Source organism: Mercenaria mercenaria, chromosome 18 (assembly GCF_021730395.1).
Source record: "Mercenaria mercenaria strain notata chromosome 18, MADL_Memer_1, whole genome shotgun sequence".
Taxonomy (NCBI): domain Eukaryota; kingdom Metazoa; phylum Mollusca; class Bivalvia; order Venerida; family Veneridae; genus Mercenaria; species Mercenaria mercenaria.
The window spans coordinates 54,211,391-54,233,156 of NC_069378.1; the positions used below are offsets into that span (position 1 = coordinate 54,211,391).

Genomic DNA, 21,766 nt, shown 5'->3' on the forward strand with positions numbered 1-21,766 from the left:
GCAAATCAGACATGAAGTGTTGCTCTTTATTCAATTTGTATTTTACAAATGTTATACATGCATAAATACAAGAAAAACATAAACCATTACTATAATTAAGTTCAGCTATGCGGAAATGTTAGTAAAGCACTTGCTGGGTGATATTTAATATCAATTACCGTCCTGTCAAATATCTAGACAGCAAAATACTGGTAATTACTTTCATAAAGCAATCAAGTATACAAGGAAACAAGTTTATTTCTGCATGAAAAAAAATATAATTAGAACATAGCTTCAATTACAAATATATATATACAACTTATGACATTGGCAATTCAATCCAGCCTAAACAGTATTATACATAATTATATTTATTAAATACCTTACTATACATAGTAACAAAACTGAAAAGGAAAGAACCCTGTTACACACGCCAGATAAATCTAACCGGAAGCGGGCATCATAACCCACCAGTGATGAATGACGTCATTTTGGTGTCATTTTATCAATTACGCATAATTGTTAATGTCAATATATTATTTAATTAACGAGTTATCGTTATTGTGTTAATCCTGTTACTCCCGTAAGATAGATTTAAACGGAAGCGGGCATTATAACCCGCCAGTGATGAATGACGTCATTTTACCCATTATACATTGTTAATGTCGATATTGTATGTAATAAACGAGTTATCGTTATTGTGTTAATGTATAAAATAAACAATTCATATAACGGCAGTTTTAGCACTCCTAAACTTGCATTGCACTCGCGCTACTATACGCTCTCAAGCAATACAACTTTAGTCGTGCTAATAACCACTTCAGGCCATTTTACTAAGTATTCATTATGATTATAAAGTTTGCTATTGACAAGTGTATATGATATTCATTCACTAGTGACTACAGTAAATTGTTATAACCAGACTCTCTTTAAAGGGCAGTATTAACTTCCTTTCGGAACATGCTAAAACCTCGGAGGACCAAACTGCCATACGTTTTCTAAGGTACAATCTCAAAGGTCCATAGTTTTAAAGTGTGTGTGTGGGTGGTACCATACTTTCTCACCAGCTGCAAACATAGAGGAAAATACTTTTTCAAAGGGTACAAACTCAAACGACCGTTCTTTCTCACAGGGTATAATCACGGATGGCCATACTGTCTTACAGGGTACGAACACGAAGGACCATACTTTCTCATTTGGTGCAAACATAGAAGAAAATACTTTTTCACAGGGTACAAACTCAAACGACCGTGCTTTCTCACAGGTTATGATCACGGATGGCCATACTTTCTTACAGGGTGCAAACACGGAGGACCATACTTTGTCAAATGGTACGAACATGGAGGACCATACTTTCTCACTGGGTACAAACAAGGGGGATCATACTTTCTCACTGTGTATAAACACAGAGGAAAACTAGAAAATGCTTTTGTAAAAAAGCGCATGTCTCCCCCAATGCAAAGTCCTATAGGCAAGAAGTCAATAGGGGTCAGGAGCGAAAGTCAAAGAGACACTGATGGTTGGCTGCAATAGGGATCATCTACTTGGCATGTCCAGTCATCCCGCTAAATTTCAACACTCGTGGCCTAGTGGTTCTCAAGTCACTGTTCAGGCTCCTGTGACCCTGACCTTTGATCAAGTGACCTCAAAATAAAACTGGGGTCATGTACTATGCATGTCCAATCATCCTATTAAGTTTCAACATTGTAGGTCAAGTGGTTCTCAAGTTATTTCCAAAAATGATTTTACATGAACAGGCCACTGTGACCTCGACCTTTAATAGACTGACCCCAAAATCAATAGGGGTCATCTACTCTGCATGTTCAATCATCCTATGAAGTTTCAACATTCTGGGTCAAGTGGTTCTCAAGTTATTGATCGGAACTGGTTATCAATGTTCAGGCCCCTGTGACCTTGACCTTTAACGGAGTGACCCCAAAACCAATAAGGGTCATTTACTCTGCATGAACAATCATCCTATGAAGTTTCAACATTCTGGGTTGAGAGGTTCTCAAGTTATTGATCGGAAATGGTTTTCAATGTTCAGGCCCCTGTGACTTTAACAGAATGACCCTTAAATCGTTAGGGTTCATCTACTCTGCATGACCAATCATCCTACGAAGTTTCATCATTCTGGGTCAAGTGGTTCTCAAGTTACTGACCAGAAATGGTTTTCAATGTGCGGGCCCCTGTGACCCCAAAATCGTTAGGGGTCATCTACTCTTTATGACCAATCATCCTATTAAGTTTCAACATTCTGGGTCAAGTGGTTCTCTAGTTATTGATCAGAAATGGTTTTCAATGTTCAGGCCCCTGTGACCTTGACCTTTGACGGAGTGATCCCATAATCAATAAGGGTCATTTACTCTTTATGACCAATCATCCTATCAAGTTTCATCATTCTGGGTCAGGTGGTTCTCTAGTTATTGATTGAAAATGGTTTTCAATGTTCAGGCCCCTGTGACCTTGACCTTTGAGGGAGTGACCCCAAAATCAATAGGGGTCATTTACTCTTCTTGACCAATCATCCTATGAAGTTTCAACATTCTGGGTCAAGTGGTTCTCTAGTTATTGATCGGAAATGGTTTTCAATGTTCAGGCCCCTGTGACTTTGACCTTTGACGGAGTGACCCCAAAATCAATAGGGGTCATCTACTCTTCATGACCAATCATCCTATGAAGTTTCAACATTCTGGGTCAAGTGGTTCTCTAGTTATTGATCGGAAATGGTTTTCAATGTTTAGGCCTCTGTGACCTTGACCTTTGATGGAGTGACCCCAAAAACAATAGGGGTCGTCTACTCCAGCAGCCCTAAAACCCTATGAAGTTTGAAGGTTCTAGGTCAAATGGTTCTCCAGTTATTGCTCGGAAATGAAGTGTGACGTACGGACGGACGGACGGAAGGACGGACGGACGGACAGGGCAAAAACAATATGTCTCCTGGGGGAGACATAATAATTTCTCACAGGATACAGGGTAAGTACCGTTCTTTCTCACAGAGAGAAAATTCTGGGGAAAATACAGAGGAACAAAATTAAAGGACAGTTCTTTCTTCCAGGGTATAAACTCTTTTTCGAGATTTTTCCGGTTTTTCAAAGTATTGTGAGAAACACCTTGCCTAGCACGTTTAAGAATTGCTTTTTTAACCTGTTGTCATGGAAACATATAGCAATATAAATGATTAAGAAACAAATGTATGTCCTGAGACATGTGATTACAAGGAGAATTACATGTCTATTACAATTCGTCAACAATAATATTTGTTTTTAACTCAAAAATTTGAAACGTCTAAGATTACATTTTGTAATCCAAACTATATATTAAAAGATATCCAACAAACATAAAACTGTAGTTATTATAACTGGTATATTGTAAATAATATATATAATAAACTAGATATTTTAAAGGAAACAATGCCACTTTTTAAGTAAAGGCAGAAAAACTAACAAAATGCTTATCAAATTATGCTTTTGATACCTTGATTTCCGACGGTTATAGAGTAAATTGCTTACTTTAGAGTTACATTATGATAAATTGAGCTCTTTATTCCGCAAAGCCCATATCTCACAGCTCAAAACGCACTAACTTGCCAGGCAATTACAGTCTGGTATTGGTAATGCCGCTGTAGCTTGAACGTGATGTTGATCTGGTTGCTGATCTTTTAACTGATGTTTTTGTCAAGGCAGACTTATACAAATGGACGACTCTTCTGTTTAATACGAAAGAGCCGAAAATAAAAACACCTTGCAGTGAATTTATCCCAGAAACTAAAAATGAAAACCAAGAAACACCTAACACATTATCAACGATTAGTAACGGCCAAGTAATACCTACGATTGTACAAAGTTTCAGAAAAATATAGAAATGACTTTTGTCTCGTGTGCTTCGAACATTTTGTGAAGATCTTATTTTGTGAAAAGCTAAAGAGAAGAAGATAATATTATTCAGAAATATTAAACATGCTGGGGTCAGAAAAGTGCCAACAAAGATGTAAAAATCGGAAATGAAACAATAGTTTGCGCCATATCCAATGAAAGATGTATCCCAGTTGAGAATACTAATTACCACCGTTATCAGAACGAGCGCACTTGGGAAGAAAATGAAATAAAGCAAATATTTAATGAATAATCTGCTGCCGGTGTTTGGTAATTGATGTAACATATCGTTGAAATAGAAAACTTTGAACATGTGAAAAGAGCAAATATGCATAGAGCAAAAGAAGGCAGTCCAAAAATAGTGTATGCAAACCCCTGTGAATACACACAGCATGGACTTACTTGTACCATTGATACCGAACTGAAGAAAGCTTTGGGAGCAAAACAGGGAAAAGCACAAAAGCATTAGACTCTTTCCTGGTACTGTGCGCAATGTTGAGAACAAGCAGTACGTGACGAAAGTAAGGAAAATACAGACAAGGGAAATAACTGTGCAAATTAATGTAAAAGTATTCAGTAAATATATAATACTGTCAGACTTCTGTATACGATTTTCATCAGTCGTTTTCCTGGTTTTCCTGTTGTAATCATCTATACAAATAATGATATAATCATCGATAACTTTATATTCACTTTCAGGGAATGTAACATTTGTATCTTTAATAAACACAAAAAGGGCACCTTGATAAAAATCTGCCTCACTGAAATTCAGTTTTACATAGGCACAGAGCAAGAATCTGTCGACTGTATAGTAAGATAACTGAATATCTGGGCCATACATTTCTTTAACATTTTTGAGTGGAGTTGTACAAGATTGATTAAGGTCCAACCAATCAGTTTTGGGTGTTTGAATTGCATCTAAAACAACTGAATAAGAATTACCATCAACATCGAAATGATCCGTTATGTTACACCTCTGGCTTAATGCGGTAATAAGAGTAGTCCTGACTGTCATTATTGTTTCTGTATATTCTATAGCTACAACAAGAAACAGAGTTATATATTCAGTGTGAGTTAAGTCTACAAGCGGTCCTTCGATATAACTAATATTCTGAAAAAAACTGCATGGTGAAGATGCTTGACATTGTTGCTCTCGTATATAAAACTCGGTTGTTTCTCCAAATGGTTTTGTTATCATCTCGCTAATATCTGAACACAATTCTCCGAGGTATATCTTTACGTTGTCGCTAGAGTTTTCCTGCAATCTATTTAATTCTCTGACGAACAGTTTCAATGAAATTTCATATAAATGATAGGAAGCCGTTTCTAGGAGTGGTTTACAAGTAGAATTATGAAGTTGATAGCCTTTATTGCAGTACAACGGACGACACTCGTTCTGAAAGAAAGTAAAAACAAATACGTTTAAAAAAACAGCATCCCTGATTTATTTAACTACGTTTACACTTGATAGAATAAATTTAAATGAATTGCATAGAGAAAATGGAAACTCTAAAAGTTTCCCAACACGACATTGTCCAAATGAAAATGTTGCAGGCACGGTTTGAACGAGCCCGTTCGTGGACGAAAGTGAAATGCATGCTACTGCCCATGCCCTCTGGCTCCCTGAGCAGAACTCAATATTTGTACACGTTACAAGTACTAAAATGCAATTAAGAGACATCCACAGATGTGTTCATTATGCGGCGTACATAGAAGTACATAAAACTTTCAGTGATAGACATTGCATTTCAGTGATAAGCGGCGAATGGTCCTAGTTAAGATGATGCTTAGTTAAACTAAAAAAACAACAAAGGGCGTAATTAACGGTTTTACGAATATGCTGTCTCCGCATATTGAAATTATATTTTATCAATCCTAGTGGTCACTTTAATTAAGATAAGATATTCCTAAATTAAATTGTAAGTATCATCTATTGGAATTATAAAGTATAAATCCTAGCTGTCAATTTAATAAAGAACAGATATTCCAAAATTATAAGCGCAAGTATCCTCTTACATTTCGTCATATTGAAATTAAATAGTATAAATTCTAGCTGTCCATTTAATAATTGTTAGTATCGTCTTACACTTCGGCATATTGAAATTAAATAGTATAAATTCTAGCTGTCCATTTAATAATTGTTAGTATCGTCTTACACTTCGGCATATTGAAATTAAATAGTATAAGTCCTAGCTGTCACTTTAATAAAGAAGGGATATTCTCAAAGAATAAATATAAGTATCGTCTTACATTTCGTCATATTGAAATTAAATAGTATAAATTCTAGCTGTCCATTTAATAAAGAAGATATATTCTCAAACAATAATTGTTAGTATCGTCTTACACTTCGGCATATTGAAATTAAATAGTATAAGTCCTAGCTGTCACTTTAATAAAGAAGGGATATTCTCAAAGAATAAATATAAGTATCATCTTACGTTTCGGCATATTGAAATTAAATAGTATAAGTCCTAGCTGTCAATTCAATAAAGATGAGACTTTACCAAATTATAATCATAAGTTCCTCTAGGGCATTTCGGCACATTGTCTTCTTTGGCAGCCGCATCCATTTGTGCAAAGTCTTCTGGTGAAATGGAGAAAAGGTATTTGTAGCCTGGAGGGCTTAACACATCGTAGAAATCAACCACAACGTCGACCTGTGTTTAAATAAAACAAAATAACGTTAAGTAGGTCTCAAAGTCTCCTAATGTAGCATTAAGTCTGAGAAGTACGACACTGCCAATTAATACAGTCATGACCGAAACACAAAGTTGTGTTTAACCTTTAGCCTGCTGGCGGCAAATGATTCTGCCTTTGCGACCAGTGCTGACCAAGATCCGTGCAGGCTGATCATTGCCTGCACTGTTTACTATTCAGTCAGTAAATTTTCAGAGAACACCCCTTCAAATAATAAAAAGTACTACCAAAACTGAATGATGTACCTGTCCATTTTAGAAATTTAGCAGGGTAAGGATTAAGTCACACCGATACAATTTAGGTCATGTTTTAAGAATAGAGGAAGGCCGGCCAAATGTGTCCCTTACGGAATTATTTCAGGTACCTAGATACAACCACCGACTTCCCGTAATCCAGCAAAATGGCATCCACTTACAATGCAAATCGGGCATATGAACCCACATACGTCACTACGGCTTAACTACTCAGCCACGAAAAACCCTACCCAGATTTCTGTTAGAAGCTCTAGGGTTGACGGATTTTTTAATCCACAACAGACAGAAGAATCAATGACCTTTTGATGGCTTAGGAAATTTTATTTCTTTTTGTAATATATTAACAATTTGGTGTAAAAATGAAACTCTGTTTCGTTTCAGAAAAAAAAAGAAACAGAATGTTTGTTCTTCCCTAAATTACACATTTAACTTAAGTGTATTATCACACAAATATCTGTTTTTTTTTTACTACTGAATAACTTCAGATTTTCTCACGAAAAACGCATGTCTCCCACCACTTACCACGCAGAAATTGTAAAATGCCACAAATTAGGGGTCTAACACAAGAGAAAATTACTGAAGCATAATATTCTAACAATATACGCAACTTAACTTGACAGTCGTAACTCCTGAGTACTTCGGTGCATCTCCAACCAGTGGTATAAGAGAAATAGCACAAATAAAAGAATTTGACTAACCAAGGGTCAAGTATTCGCGGAAAACCAGTGGCACAAATAAAAGAATTTGACAAATCAATGGTCATGACTCCGCGTAAAACCATTTAATCACAACATGACAACACTACGCACAACTACACTTCACACTCATCACACGTGAGGTTTAGTGAAATTCAGCCTAACTGTATACAGCTGGTAACGGTATAGAACCAGATGCCCACAAAATAGGTAAAACACGAAACAAAACAAGAGTCATTACTCCACTGAAAATCACTGAATCGAAACATGCCAATAATATGCAAGATGGGGCTTGGTACAATTCCGTAAGACTTTATCGAAAGCCGCTAAATAATATGAGAAGTGGCCAAAACGTAAAATTTAGCAAATCAAGGGCCACAATGCCGCTGAAAATCATCGAACCGAATAAAATGCCAATGATATGCATACTTAGGCATGATTACTTTTAAGAACTTGGGTGTAATTCCGTCCAGAAGTGTCGGAGGAGTTGTGTCGACAAACTTTGTGACACACATATAGACAGACAGACGGAGACAGACTGATAGGCAGTTGGACAACACTAAATTACATTACATGTGGGAGACATGAAAATTATTTTTAGCATCGAAAAGTTCTCGCTATACAGGTTTTGCTCTTGGTGTTCAGTCTATTTCGAAATCTCATGAGAAAGTAATTTCGCAAAAATTAGATTGCAATTCTTTATTTTATTTCAGCGAAAACAATCAAAACTTGGATAAAAGTTATATAAGATAGTACCAAAAATATTAAGGCAGTGAATCTGAAATGACAATCGATATCGTGTAAGTTCTATCAACGTGCGCCATTTCCACTGGCACCAGATCAGAAAGAAAATGCCTCCGTACGTGTTATACCCTACCCCTAGGTATTCTATAAGAACCATGGTCATGAACGGGAAAATATACTAACCCGTTTCAATCGCGCATTTCATACCTAAAACACGCAGTGCGGTAAATGTGTACTATGGATATCAAACAAGTGGTAATTTATCTTCCATTGAGTACCGGTCACATTTCTTTAATACATCTTATCTTAGAAAAACAACGCGTAGTTTATAGTAATTTCAACGTAACACAAAAAACTTGCTTGAACTTCCCTGGTGAAGTTCCGTTCTAGATTAAAAAACCATTCTGATTGGCTGTTGTGAAAATGTATGTCAATCGTCACTTTACTACACGTGTTCGCTAAAATGTGAAAATGCAGCATTAATGTGCAAAATGAATAAAATAAACAGAACAGATGCAGACCAATGTACGATTTCAAATTAAATATCGTATACAAGATGAATTTCATTCATCATTTCGAGTTTTAGTGTAAAATTGTGATTTTTTTAAATTCTGTTTTTGTTTGTTTACGTTTCGCCAAACATGTGCACACTGTCGTGACCTCTAGACCGGATGTTCATTAGGGAAGGTCAAGCAAGTTTTTTCTGTAACGTTGACGAAAGCATAAAATATGTTGATAATCTCAGCAATATGGAATATTGAGACAATGTGACTGGTGCACGATGGAAGATAAATTATCGCTTGTTCAATATGCTACATACCCATTCACCGAACTGCGCGTTTAAGTTGAGAAATGTACGATTGAAACGGGTTAGTATAATTTCCCGTTCACGACCATGGTTCTTATAGAATACCTAGGGATAGGGTATAACACGTACGGAGGCATTTTCTTTCTGATCTGGTGCCAGTGGCCATTTCGGCTTCGTTTGGCTATAAATTATTTTCGTATCAATCAGAGAATGCCGAAATCACGTGCGGAGATTACGTAATTGAACGGAAATTGCCGTTTGTCATTTCGGGTCTACTAGTTTACACAAGTAAACCTTTGCACTCTGGTCCATAAAAATGATGACAATTGTATATGAAATACATAATTTAAGTAGTGTATCTAAAATAAAATATCGAAGCGACTTACTAGTTGCCACGGGGGAAGATTACATTCCGCACAGTACATATTTTTGTAAGGAAGCCATATATCATATCCCGGTGTTGTCGTGCACAACTCTTCAAGATTTTCATCCTTCTCGTACCATTCTACAGAACTATTTAAACGACAGTCAGATATTACCTTGTCCGACTCCATATCTTGTAAATGAAACTCCGGATTACAAAGAAAACAAGCAAAATTTTTGTACACCCTGTTCTCAATACGGTACTCAGGAAGAGAGAGTAAAGTCACCGAATCTTTCTCGCAAATGTCACTGACAAGAATATCAGATTCTTTCAGATATCCCGACATGTTGCATGAAGAATAGACATCTTTAACTGGGTCATACATCTCCCTTACCCATACACTTTCATGCTGTATCACTCTGAATTCGAAATTTGACGGATGTTCTTCACTTCTTTCGTATTTCTCACCACCGGCTAAGCTAGCTTTCAACGCGTCGTATTCTTCCGCACATATTTTGCTTTTTACAGGAACAAATGACACCGTATGGCAGTACAACATAATTGTTTTAAGCAACTGCGATAAGTCCGTGAATAATTCATGTTCTATATATGTCCCACAGTATGCCTGAAACGCCAAAGTGATGCCTTTGATATAGTTGTTGTTGCAAGCATAACAGTAAATATTTCTGTATGCAACGGAACCACTGGTACTAACAGGTATATCAGCAAAGAAATCAGAGGTACCCTCGAGGGAAGAACAGTTATATGATAATTGATGGGATTTATTTAAACATGTGTCTATTACCATATATGTTTCATGCCCTGCCAGCCATTCGTGACGATTTCTTATTCCTGTATCGTTCTTGCGAAGTATAGGAAATGTCTCTTGATCCAAACATGAAAATGGTTCCTTAGAAAGTATAGTATCAAGACAGCATGCCTCATTTTCAGCACAGTCATTTTCACACTTGCATCGGCCACAAACAGGATTACCGTACACTTTGTCCGTATTGCCATCATACCTGCAAAGCGTTCCTTTTCCACAGACCGTTATATAGTGATTTATTATTTTGTCAATACTTGAAACGTTGTAGTTTGTTTTAGTAATTCTATGTGGCTTGCTATTTATGTCTATAATTTCAAATGCGTCTCGTAATGTCTCGTGCACAAACGTTTTGACATCGTTAACATTACTCTCATATGGAAATGCAAGTGATAAATTCATCTGCGTTGACAGATTAACGTGATTGTTCGTTTCAGATATTTCACTCAAGAAAGAGACTTTAGTCAATGAGCTCTTTAAATATATATGTCCATAATTACATGCATAGCAATAAATGTTTTTAAATGGTTTTAGCCTATCCGAGGCTGGAAAATCTTTACATGCAAAAGAAACATTAAATAAATTTGATGTGTTTTCATGCGTTTTACAATAATCGATCAATGACACATTTTGTAAGTTTCCATGGCTAGGATTGCATATGTAACAAAAGACATTTCTAAACTCCTTATAGGGTACTATAAAGCTCTCACAAGCCCAGTTTATGTCAGCATCAAACTGACGCCAAAACCCCGTTACGTTGCATCTGTCAATACGGACTTCTTTCAAAAAATCACGCCAATTACAAAGAAAACCAACATCTGTACCGACGGGTCGTTCATACTGAATTACACAATCTGACTGATTTAAAGCAGCTTTCATATCAGCTAATGAGTCAAACTCTTCTAGGAACAAATTGTGTCTTGCGCAGTCCACGTTAAGTTTCCAATTAAAGCAGTCGGTTTCTGCATTACACTGTGCGCAATACTTGTTCTTGTAAATAAGCCCGGATTCTCTGGAAGTACAAGGGCGGACCATCGATTCGCACAATTCAATAACACTGGTGTTTCCATTGTAATTATCGAGACATATTCCAACCATGTAAATAGATTCAATCTTCTCTTTTGGGTGCAGAATTGTGCTGATACATTCATTTTGGTCAACATATCCAAAGTGTGTCCCGGGGCAACAGTTGCCATTTTCAACACAGCTGCGACTACATGTGCAGTCTGTACAATCTGAAGTGAGTAAAAAGCCAAATGCTGTACAAAACAAAATCTTGTGCGCTTAATCCCAATCCGAAAAAAATCATTTTATCATTTTTGGGGGGGAGATAATCGGTATTGAAGTTAACATTGATGCCTATGGGAAATATATAATTTATTTGATTATAAGAATCTGAACTTGAGTTTTAAGAAAATTTTGCGGTATAAAGCTGCATTATATGATTCTGATACAAATATCAAAAATTCCACGTAGCGAAAAGGAGAAAATTATTTTGTTCTAGTCTTCAGGGGAGATAACTCATGAAAAACCAAAATTATAAGGGGCGGTAATCTAAAGGACATTTTTGAGAACTTCTGTCACTATATAACTTGTCAATATGCACTTTATTTCTATCGTTTTACATTTTCAAAGCTAACATTATCAAGTTGTATGTACGCTGTTGGTGAAATTAAGGCCTATTACGGGTAGTCATCCTTATGTACTCTTTTTCTGGAATTCATTGTTTAAATCAATAAATTCGCAATTGTTTTGTATTTTATATGACTTTCACCCCTTCATTTCAATTTTTTTTTCGCATAATGTGGGCTAACCGTTACAATTCTAGACAGAGCGTATTAATTTATTATTTATAAAACAAGATGAATGAATCCAGTACGAAAGCCATAGTTACATGAAATATTCTCTTTAAAATTTTTATCATATAAAACTAGGGAGTTTCTTAAAGCATTGACCCATGAAAAGCTATATAAAAGCAAGATTCATATTTCACCTACCTGAGAAAGCTGGTATACCCTTTGTATCTTCGACAAACAGAAACTTCTCATCAAAATTGACATCACATGACCGTTGAATAGGACAAACAGCTGAATACTCCAGCATAAGTTTCTTTATGTTTATTTCCCGTCCAGCACGTGTCATTAAAAACCACTCGGTATATGAAAATTCTTCCCATTCCCACGCAGTATCATTCAGACCACTCAAGATTGGATCCGCATGAAAAATCGCTCTTTCTAAAGCACTTGTAGCCAGTTTCATAGTTGTATTTTCTTGAAGGTTGTAAACTAATTTTTCTTGAAGTACCCATACAAAACATGCCCATATCACCTTAATCAAATCTATTTTGTAACTCATTTTCAAATTCAACAGAATGTATGACAATTATCATCTAGATTTAAATATTAAATTTATAGAATATATCTGTTTTTTATGAAATCTAGTCTGTTCATTATTGTAATACCGCCCTCTTTATCACCATTCAAATATTGTCTGAATTATGTACCTAAGACATGTTTTGTGATTTACTTTCAAATAATCTTCCTCCAAACTTATTGAAATATAAGTTTAATACAATAATATAAGAACATTTTCAGTGCACTTAAAACTGAAATAATAAATCACCATGTGTCTATCCGTTTAATGCTGCTCCAAGAACATTGTCAAGGCAACACAACATTTCGAAACGTTTTTAACCGCTGTAGGTCATTACGTCACGTCCACCATTTAGCAAACATTAATTGGATTTGATGTGAAAATGCTTTTAGCAATTGCATTCAACAAGATTAATAAATATAATCGCAATAAACAAGTGGAAAATGGTCTCTATTTTCTCTTAAACGGCGACTTTTCACAAATTAAATATCATAGTGCATTCCGAGTATTTGCAATGTTCTCATTATCCCGAAATGTGAGTTCCCTGCAGATTTCAGATCGCTTTGACGCGGAATGAAATATTAATAAATGATGTTAAATGGGGAATGGTACAATTCAAAACACTATAAAGATGATTAATCTGATAGTTGGGATTGTCCGTGTTTTGACCTATACAAATGATGCAGTACTAAAAATGGGCGTTAATGTACAAAAAAAAATATGGTTATCAAAGTACCTAAACGCGACATTAGAGTAACGGACAGGTATATAAATAAACAAGAATTTGGTATAAAGTAGCAGGGTACACTTCGAATTTTGGCCCTGTCAATATTTGTAATAATTAGAACTTGATTTTGGACGTCTGTAAATCAAGTGAGAGACAATGACTGTTAATTCTTTAGAAATTCTAATATCTTTTTTACGTTTTATCTTTATCGAAAGCATGTTCTTTTTTATTAGAAGTGCTGCAACATATTTGTATTTCGTGAAATTCTAGCCAGTACTCGCTAGCAGTGGAAACGGCTGTTGACTCAACGATCAACATATCCTATAATCCAGGCTTTGAACCGATGACCTCCTGGTGAGGAGACAGACACTCTTCCCCTGCGCCGCAAGAGCTTCACCTATTTTAGCTCAGGAAACCCCTACGGGATCACAGCAACATATATAACAAGTTATTACTAATTATTATAATTGACTATTTGGTATCAAGGAATATATAGGCCTAAAGTGTACATGGAAACATGAAGTTTCGTATTATTGCACTGCTACTGTACGACGCACAATTTTGAATATGCGCGATACGATGCTTGACATTAAAATGCACCGCAGTAAAAAAAATGTGCTATTATATATTTTTAACCATTTCAAAACCTACAAAGTCGGATTTATATGGTACTGAATTCATTCAGTTTCCCGTTCACCCTATCGTGATATACATGACGGCTACATTATGAATTTTAAACCAATATAGACCTTGAGATTTCACGAGTTTAAATCTTTGTACAAAGTTCCCCTAAGCACAGCTTCTACATGTACCATATAGGCATATATTCGAAAAGGTACTCGACTAAAAAAAAGGCTTTGACAATAATGATAAAAGGCTAGTCTCGACTACTAAGCTGGTTTATCAAATGACAACAAAGAAGTGCTCAAATTGTCATTGGAGTTGGCTGTGTCAAAATATAATTTCGTTGACAATTCTATACAATGTACTGGCCATAAAACATTTTTGGAATATGATCGAAACTTTGACCTTGGACGCGTCCCGCGGACCTTTGTTCAAAAATCAATTTTCGGTTTCAGCTAAGTTTTAGATTGAAATTTTATCAGCCTATAAGGTGAAATTCCAGTTGAGACATGATAATCCTTACTGAATAGTTACTTGAAAATAGTCATGAATTTAAAATTTAAATTTTAACATGCAATTTTGATATCAATGAAAATGTTTCATAATCAAACTCAACTGAGACTCAAAATGTTCAGAATAATTCAATCTTTGTATGACCTCAGTCATCAAGACCGAGCCTGTTTTGAACATTTTCGCAAAATCTGATATCAGATTATGTCAATACGAAGTGGCTATTCTTTTTAAATTTTTGTCAATCATGCTGAAACATAACTAATTCACGATGTTGTCGCTAAATTATGGTGAATGTATCAGATATGCTTTCCTTTTTTTTTTAATTTTCAAACATGCTGATACATAACTAATTCAGGATATTCTCCCTAAATTATGGTAATGTATCAGATCTCGTATCGACGGGGATGAAAAATACATGTACGAGAACTTCCGGTATGTTTAGACAAGATGTTAAACGAAATTATTCAAGATATTTCATTAAAACTTTTATTTTATGGAAGATTCTACAGTTTTCAAAATTAATGAAAGACAATCATGGCTTTTTTCCGTACAGAAGTCTACGAGAACACTGCATTTATACTATGCAACAATAATTAAACGGACGTTCATTTTATTCAGAATGTTTAATTATGTTTTCATAATTACATTTTGTACTGCTTTTTAATGTTGTCGCTAGGAAAAGCAAGTTTAGGAATCGTATGGCCGAACACAAATTAAAACCAAACTGTTTTTATAGGAACCGCCGTTATCTTCAAATCAATGTTTCAAGTTGTAAAAAAGTACACACTTGAAACATGGATCGAAGAAAACGGCGATTCCTATTAAAATGGTTTGGTTTTAATTTTTGTTCATCCATACGATTCCTAGACTAATTGTGCTTTATGGCTCTACTTGAGCTTCACGGCTGTACTTTCGCTTCATGGCTCCACTTACACTTCATTACTGTACTTGCCTTTCATGGCACTACTTGAGCTTCATTGCTCTAATTGTGCTTCATGGCTCTACTTGAGCTTCACGACTGTACTTTCGATTCATGGCTCAACTTATACTTCATGACTGTACTTGCCCTTCATGGCACTACTTGAGCATCATTGCTCTAATTGTGCTTCATGGCACTACTTGAGCTTCATTGCCTAATGTCTTTGGCTCTTGAGCTTCAACTGTACTTTGATTCAGGGCTAACTACTTCAGACTGTACTTTCCTTCATGGCTACTTGACATCATTGCTCTAATTGTGCTTCATGGCTCTACTTAGCTTCACGACTGTACTTCGATTCATGGCTCACTTATACTTCATGACTGTACTTGCCCTTCATGGCACTACTTGAGCATCATTGCTCTAATTGTGCTTCATGGCTCTACTTGAGCTTCACAACTGTACTTTCGATTCATGGCTCAACTTATACTTCATGACTGTACTTGTCCTTCATGGCACTACTTGAGCATCATTGCTCTGATTGTGCTTCATGCCACTACTTGAGCTTCATTGCTCTAATTGTGCTTCATGGCTATACTTGAGCTTCACGACTGTACTTTCGATTCATGGCTCCACTTATGCTTCATGGCACTATTTGTGCTTCGTGGCTCCTCTTGTGCTTCATGAATGTACTTGCAATACATGACTCTATTTCGGCTTTTTTATTCCACTTGATCTTCACAACGGTACTTGTGCTTCATGACTGTACTTACTCCACTCCAAGGCTGTACTTGCACTTCACAACTGTACTTATGCTTCACGACTCTTCTTGCGCTTCGCGACTATTTGCTCTTCATGGTTCGACTTGTGCCTCATTGCTCTACTTAGGCTTCATGGCTTCACTTGTGCTTCATGACTGTACTTGCACTTCATGGCACTACTTGTCCTTCACAACTGTACTTGTGCATCATGGCTCTACTCGTGCTTCAAGACTACTTAATTTTTCCAGACTGTACTTTCGTTTTAAGTCTCTACTTGTGTTTCATGGATCTACTTGCACTTCATGGTTCTACAACCGCTTCAAGCCTGTACTTGCACTTCATGACTCTACTTGCACTTAACTGGAACCTCTTTAAAATTGAACTCCTGGAAATCGGAAAAAATCAAGGTCTTATTTCAATAACCTGGGGAAGCCGGTATACTGAAACAAATATTTCCATTCAAAATTGACAACAAATGATCGCTGAGTAGGACAAAAAGTTGAATATTCCAGCACAAGTTTCTTTGTTTATTTCTCCTCTCTAGCACCTCCATAAAGAACCACTCAGTTCTTCCCATTCCAACGTTTTGTATTTCAAACCACTGAAGAGCAGAGCTGCAGAAAAAATCACTCCTTCTAGAAAGTTGCCCGTTTCAGAATTTGATTTTACTGGAGGCTATAACTAAATGTTCTTGAAACAGCCACAGAAAACACAAAAACGTGTAAGCATTCTCCAATTTAAATCTTTTTTCAGTCTCAATGTGCACTTTGACCTTTAACCAAAAAAGTAACTAAGCATCATCTAGTGACTACAATCAACCATAGTAAGCCTAAAACAATACTATTAATCAATTCTATGAACTTTTACCAATGTAGAGGTAAGGGTTCATCAAATATTGACTGACTGACAGACCAACAATGACTGATTTTAAAAAAACATGTGAACCATACATTGGTTAATTTTGAAACAGAATGTTGCATATTGCGAACAACCACATATTACCCAGAGCAGACATAATGTGTTGACTTTAGGGAAATTTGACTGGGTGAAACTTTACTAGAACTCCTGGGATATTTGAATTGGTGAAACTGTTCCAGAACTCCTGGGATGTTTGATTTGGTGAAGCTGTTCCAGAACTCCAGGATATTTGGTTTGGTGAAACTGTTCCAGAACTCCTGGGATATTTGATTTGGTGAAGCTGTAACACGACTCCTGGGATATTTGATTTGGTGAAGCTGTAACACGACTCCTGGGATAATTGATCTGGTGAAACTGTCCCAGAACTCCTGGGATATTTCATTTGGTGAAACTGTTCCAGGACTCCTGGGATATTTGATTTGGTGAAGCTGTAACACGACTCCAGGGATACTTGATTTGGTGGAACTGTTCCAGAACTCCTGGAATATTTCATTTGGTGAAACTGTTCAAGGATTCCTGGGATATTTGATTGTGAGTTGTACAGACTCCTGGGTATTATGGTGAAACTGTCCAGACTCCTGGATATTTGATTGGGCGAAGCTGTAATACGACTCCTGGGATATTTCATTGGGTGAAACTGTTCCAGGACTCCTGGGATATTTGATTTGGTGAAACTGTTCCAGGACTCCTGGGATATTTGATTGGGTGAAGCTGTAATACGACTCCTGGGATATTTTATTGGGTGAAACTGTTCCAGGACTCCAATGATATTTGATTGGGTGAAACTGTAACACGACTTCTGGGATATTTTATTGGGTGAAACTGTTCCAGGACTGTTGGAATATTTAATTGGGTTAAGCTGTAACACGACTCCTGGGATATTTTATTGGGTGAAACTGTTCCAGGACTCCTGGGATATTTGATTGGGTGAAGCTGTAACACGACTCCTGGGATTTGGTGAAACTGTTCCAAGACTCCTGGGATATTTTATTTACCCCTGGGTGAAACTGTTCCAGGACTCCTGGGATATTTGATGGGGTGAAACTGTTCCAGGACTCCTGGGATATTTGATTGGGTGAAGCTGTTATCGACTCCTGGGACTATTTATTGGAGAAATGTTCAGACTCCATGATTTTGATTGGTGAAACTGTAACGACTTCTGATATTTTATTGGTGAAAACTGTTCAGATGTTGAATTAATGGGTAAGCTGTAACACGTACTCCTGATATTTGATTTGGTGGAGCTGTAACAGATCATGGCGTATTAAATGTTCACAAACCGGAATTTCATTGGTGAAACTGTCAGCCCCTGATGATTGATTTTGAAGCTTAACAGACTCAGTACTTGATTGGTGAAACTGTTCAGAACTCTGGAATATTTATTTGATAAAAACTGTTCCAGGATTCCGGATATTTGATGGAAGTTGTAACACGACTCTGGATATTTTATTGGTGAAACTGTTCCGATCCGGATTGATTGAGAAACTGTTCCAGACTCCAGGATATTTGATTGGTGAAGCTTAATACAACTCTGGGTATTTTATTGGGGGGAACTGTTCAGGACTCCAATGTATATTTGATTGGGTGAACTGTAACACGACTTCTGGATATTATTATTGGGTGAAAGCTGTTCCAGGACTTGTGAATATTTAATTGGGTTAAGCTGTAATACGACTCCTGGATATTTATGGGTGAAACTGTTCCAGACTCCTGTGATATTTGATGGGTGAAGCTGTAACACGACTCCTGGTATTTATTGGGTGAAACTGTACAGGACTCCTGGATATTTGATTGGTGGAAGTGTAACACGACTCCTGGGATATTTCATTGGTGAAACTGTTCCAGGACTCTGGATATTTGATGGGTGAACTGTCAGACTCCTGGGATATTTGATTGGGTGAACTGTAACCAGACTCCTGGGATATTTCATTGGGTGAAACTGTTCCAGGACTCCTGGGATATTTGATTGGGTGTAACTGTTCCAGGACTCCTGGGATATTTGATTGGGTGAAGCTGTTATACGACTCCTGGGATATTTTATTGGGTGAAACTGTTCCAGGACTCCAATGATATTTGATTGGGTGAAACTGTAAACGACTTCTGGGATATTGTATTGGGTGAAGCTGTAACTGTTGGAATATTTAATTGGGTTAAGCTGTAACACGGCTCCTGGGATATTTTATTGGGTGAAACTGATCCAGGACTCCTGGGATATTTGATTGGGTGAAGCTGTAACACGACTCCTGGGATATTTGATTGTGTGGAACTGTTCCAGGACTCCTGGGATATTTTATTGTGCGAAACTGTTCCAGGACTCCTGGGATATTTTATTTGGTGAAACTGTTCCAAGATTCCTGGGATTATTTGATTGGGTGAAACTGTTCCGGACTCCTGATATTTATTGTGAAATTATCAAAACACTGGGATATTATGTGTGAAACGGTTCACTTCCTGGATATTTTATTGTGTGAAAACGTTCCAGGTCTCCTGGTATTATGTGTGAATTGTAACACGACTCAGGATAATTTTTGGTGAAAACTGTTCAAGACTCGGGATATTTATAGTGAAACTGTTCCAGGACTCTGGGTTTTAAGGTTATATTCAAGAGTGAAGATCTGGTATTTATTTAAGCTAATTGTATTCAGATGTGCTTCTTAATCTCTGTAATATAATTTCGATGCTGGATGACAGCATGTAGAGGTCATTTCTGCAGATGGCAGCTGTTCCAAAACAAGCTAACATACACATATATTTAATTTGTCACAGGCTTTTTTCAATGGAATTTTCTGTTAGTTACTTAAGGAAAAGATGCATATACACTTTTTTCTTTTTATTATCAATGGAAAATTAACTATTCTGCACAAATCAATTTTAACACTCAACATATTTTACTGCAATAGGTCGTACATAGTTCGCAGTTGAATCACTAATTTAAAAAAACATAATTTAATAGCATTACAAATTAGTCTTCCCTGTTAACAAATTCTGTCTGTCCAGTGTTGTCAAGGTTTTGGAAAGATACACTCCATGAATGATTTCTGGGCACCACGGAACAAATGGATTTTAAAATTCTATGGAGGTACAAGAAATATTAAACATATACAAACATATATAATGTACAATATACAATGTACATTATATGGACAACTGAGTATTGACCTTGAAATCATGCCAGTGTTAAAGGATAAATGTGTTGTGCACAACATTGAAGTCTCAAACCTTTACCTGTGACCTTCACCTTTGGCTTGCACAATACAACACCAGCTTTTCATATCATCTTAGAGAGGTGAATATATGATACACGTTTCATGATCCCTCAATGGAGTCCAGAAACGAAACATATGTCATACTAACAACACGACAAATATATTGCTCAACATGTCCAGGAGGGGGTATAACAAATTTTAAATACTAGTGTGCAACTTCAATGAAAAAATTTCTGTTTTTCAATAATTCTACACTTGAAAGAGTCTTTAAAGTAGGTTATTTTTGGCTGTTCCTGTCATCATTTCTTTGCTTTGGCAGCTTCTTGTGCTGCCTTCTTGGCTCGGATTAACTCAACCAATTCCTGAAAATGTAAATGTGTTTCTATTTAGAGAAATAGGATTTTATCTATATACATTTCAAAAAGTGAAATTTCAGATTATTTTACCTGACACTTTTAGCAGATGCTTATTAAAGTGGCATTATAATGCTCATCTTACTGCACATAGTGTGTTTTTTGGTGAATGTTTCATAAAAGCAATTTTCGGTTGCTGTGCATTTAAATGTGTTAAATTAACGATAATGCCGTATACATGTAAGTATTTGAAGTTAATGCTTTACAAATAAAGAAATCTGACTAATAAAATAATAGTTCTTTTCTTCAATCTTCTATGCAGTGATTTCCCTTACCTATAGATAGAGATTTCTGAAGTTGAAGGGAAGCAACTCCTATATGTAGTTTGACTTTTCTTAAAAAGGCTGCCTCAGTCAAAATAAGAAAAGTCATATTTGGAAACTTATTATTTCGTCCTGATGAAGAGTTTGGCATACTGGTGTAAAAGCTATAATTTTCTCTGCCCTTTTTACACACACATCTATTTCAGCTAGATTTTTACTTGAAGAATGTCCACTTTAATATATATATATATATATATAAAATTTGCTGCACATAGCCCTATAAAATCTCAACCTTTATTATCTACTCTGATATTCCAAGACCTTTATAGTAAGATAACTTGAAACAAAGACCACACCTGGCTCTTAAACTTTCAGTGTCATTGTTGAGTATTTTAATAATCTGTTACGGTTGTGATGAGAGGGGAAACTCAATTTTTAATGGAAACTTTTTTTTTTGGTAACGGGTTTTGCCAGAAACATTTGCGATCTTAACCTGTGAATAAATTCGTTTTTTTCTTTCCTTTAATAATCTTTACATTCGTTCAATGTTGTTCTGAAGAACCCTTGCATGATGTATTGAGCTGCCTTTTTTTCACCCAAAAAACTGTGTGTGCAAAATGTACCTTATATCGTTTCTACGTCTTTTTATCCTTGTTGGAAAGCCCAGTATTCTTTCCCACCTTAGGAGTTAGCAGGGTAAGTCTTGAGACTTTTCAACATTTTTCTGTCTCTGTCGTCCAAGGGGCGGATTTGCCCCCATTTCTCTATCTGCTGCTCGGGCCACAGCTGAATTATTGTTACGACTTTCTAATT

The 21,766-nt window shown here is 36.3% G+C and overlaps 1 protein-coding gene and 1 long non-coding RNA gene across 2 annotated transcripts; both read right to left on the minus strand.

The window, feature by feature from the left end:
- Nucleotides 1–219: 219 nt before the first annotated feature.
- LOC123538682 (uncharacterized) lies at nt 220–14,888 on the minus strand. The gene is made up of 4 exons (XM_045322970.2): nt 12,237–14,888; nt 9,439–11,474; nt 6,359–6,511; nt 220–5,250 (listed from the first exon to the last, which is right to left on the minus strand). Exons 1-4 carry the CDS (start codon nt 12,592–12,594, stop codon nt 3,577–3,579), a joined length of 4,221 nt encoding a protein of 1,406 aa, XP_045178905.2. The 5' UTR covers nt 12,595–14,888; the 3' UTR covers nt 220–3,576.
- A 5,533-nt stretch (nt 14,889–20,421) lies between these two features.
- LOC123538493 (uncharacterized) lies at nt 20,422–21,354 on the minus strand. Its single transcript, XR_008368347.1, has 2 exons — nt 20,966–21,354; nt 20,422–20,639 (listed from the first exon to the last, which is right to left on the minus strand). It is a non-coding gene; the product is annotated as an uncharacterized LOC123538493 (long non-coding RNA).
- Nucleotides 21,355–21,766: the final 412 nt, after the last annotated feature.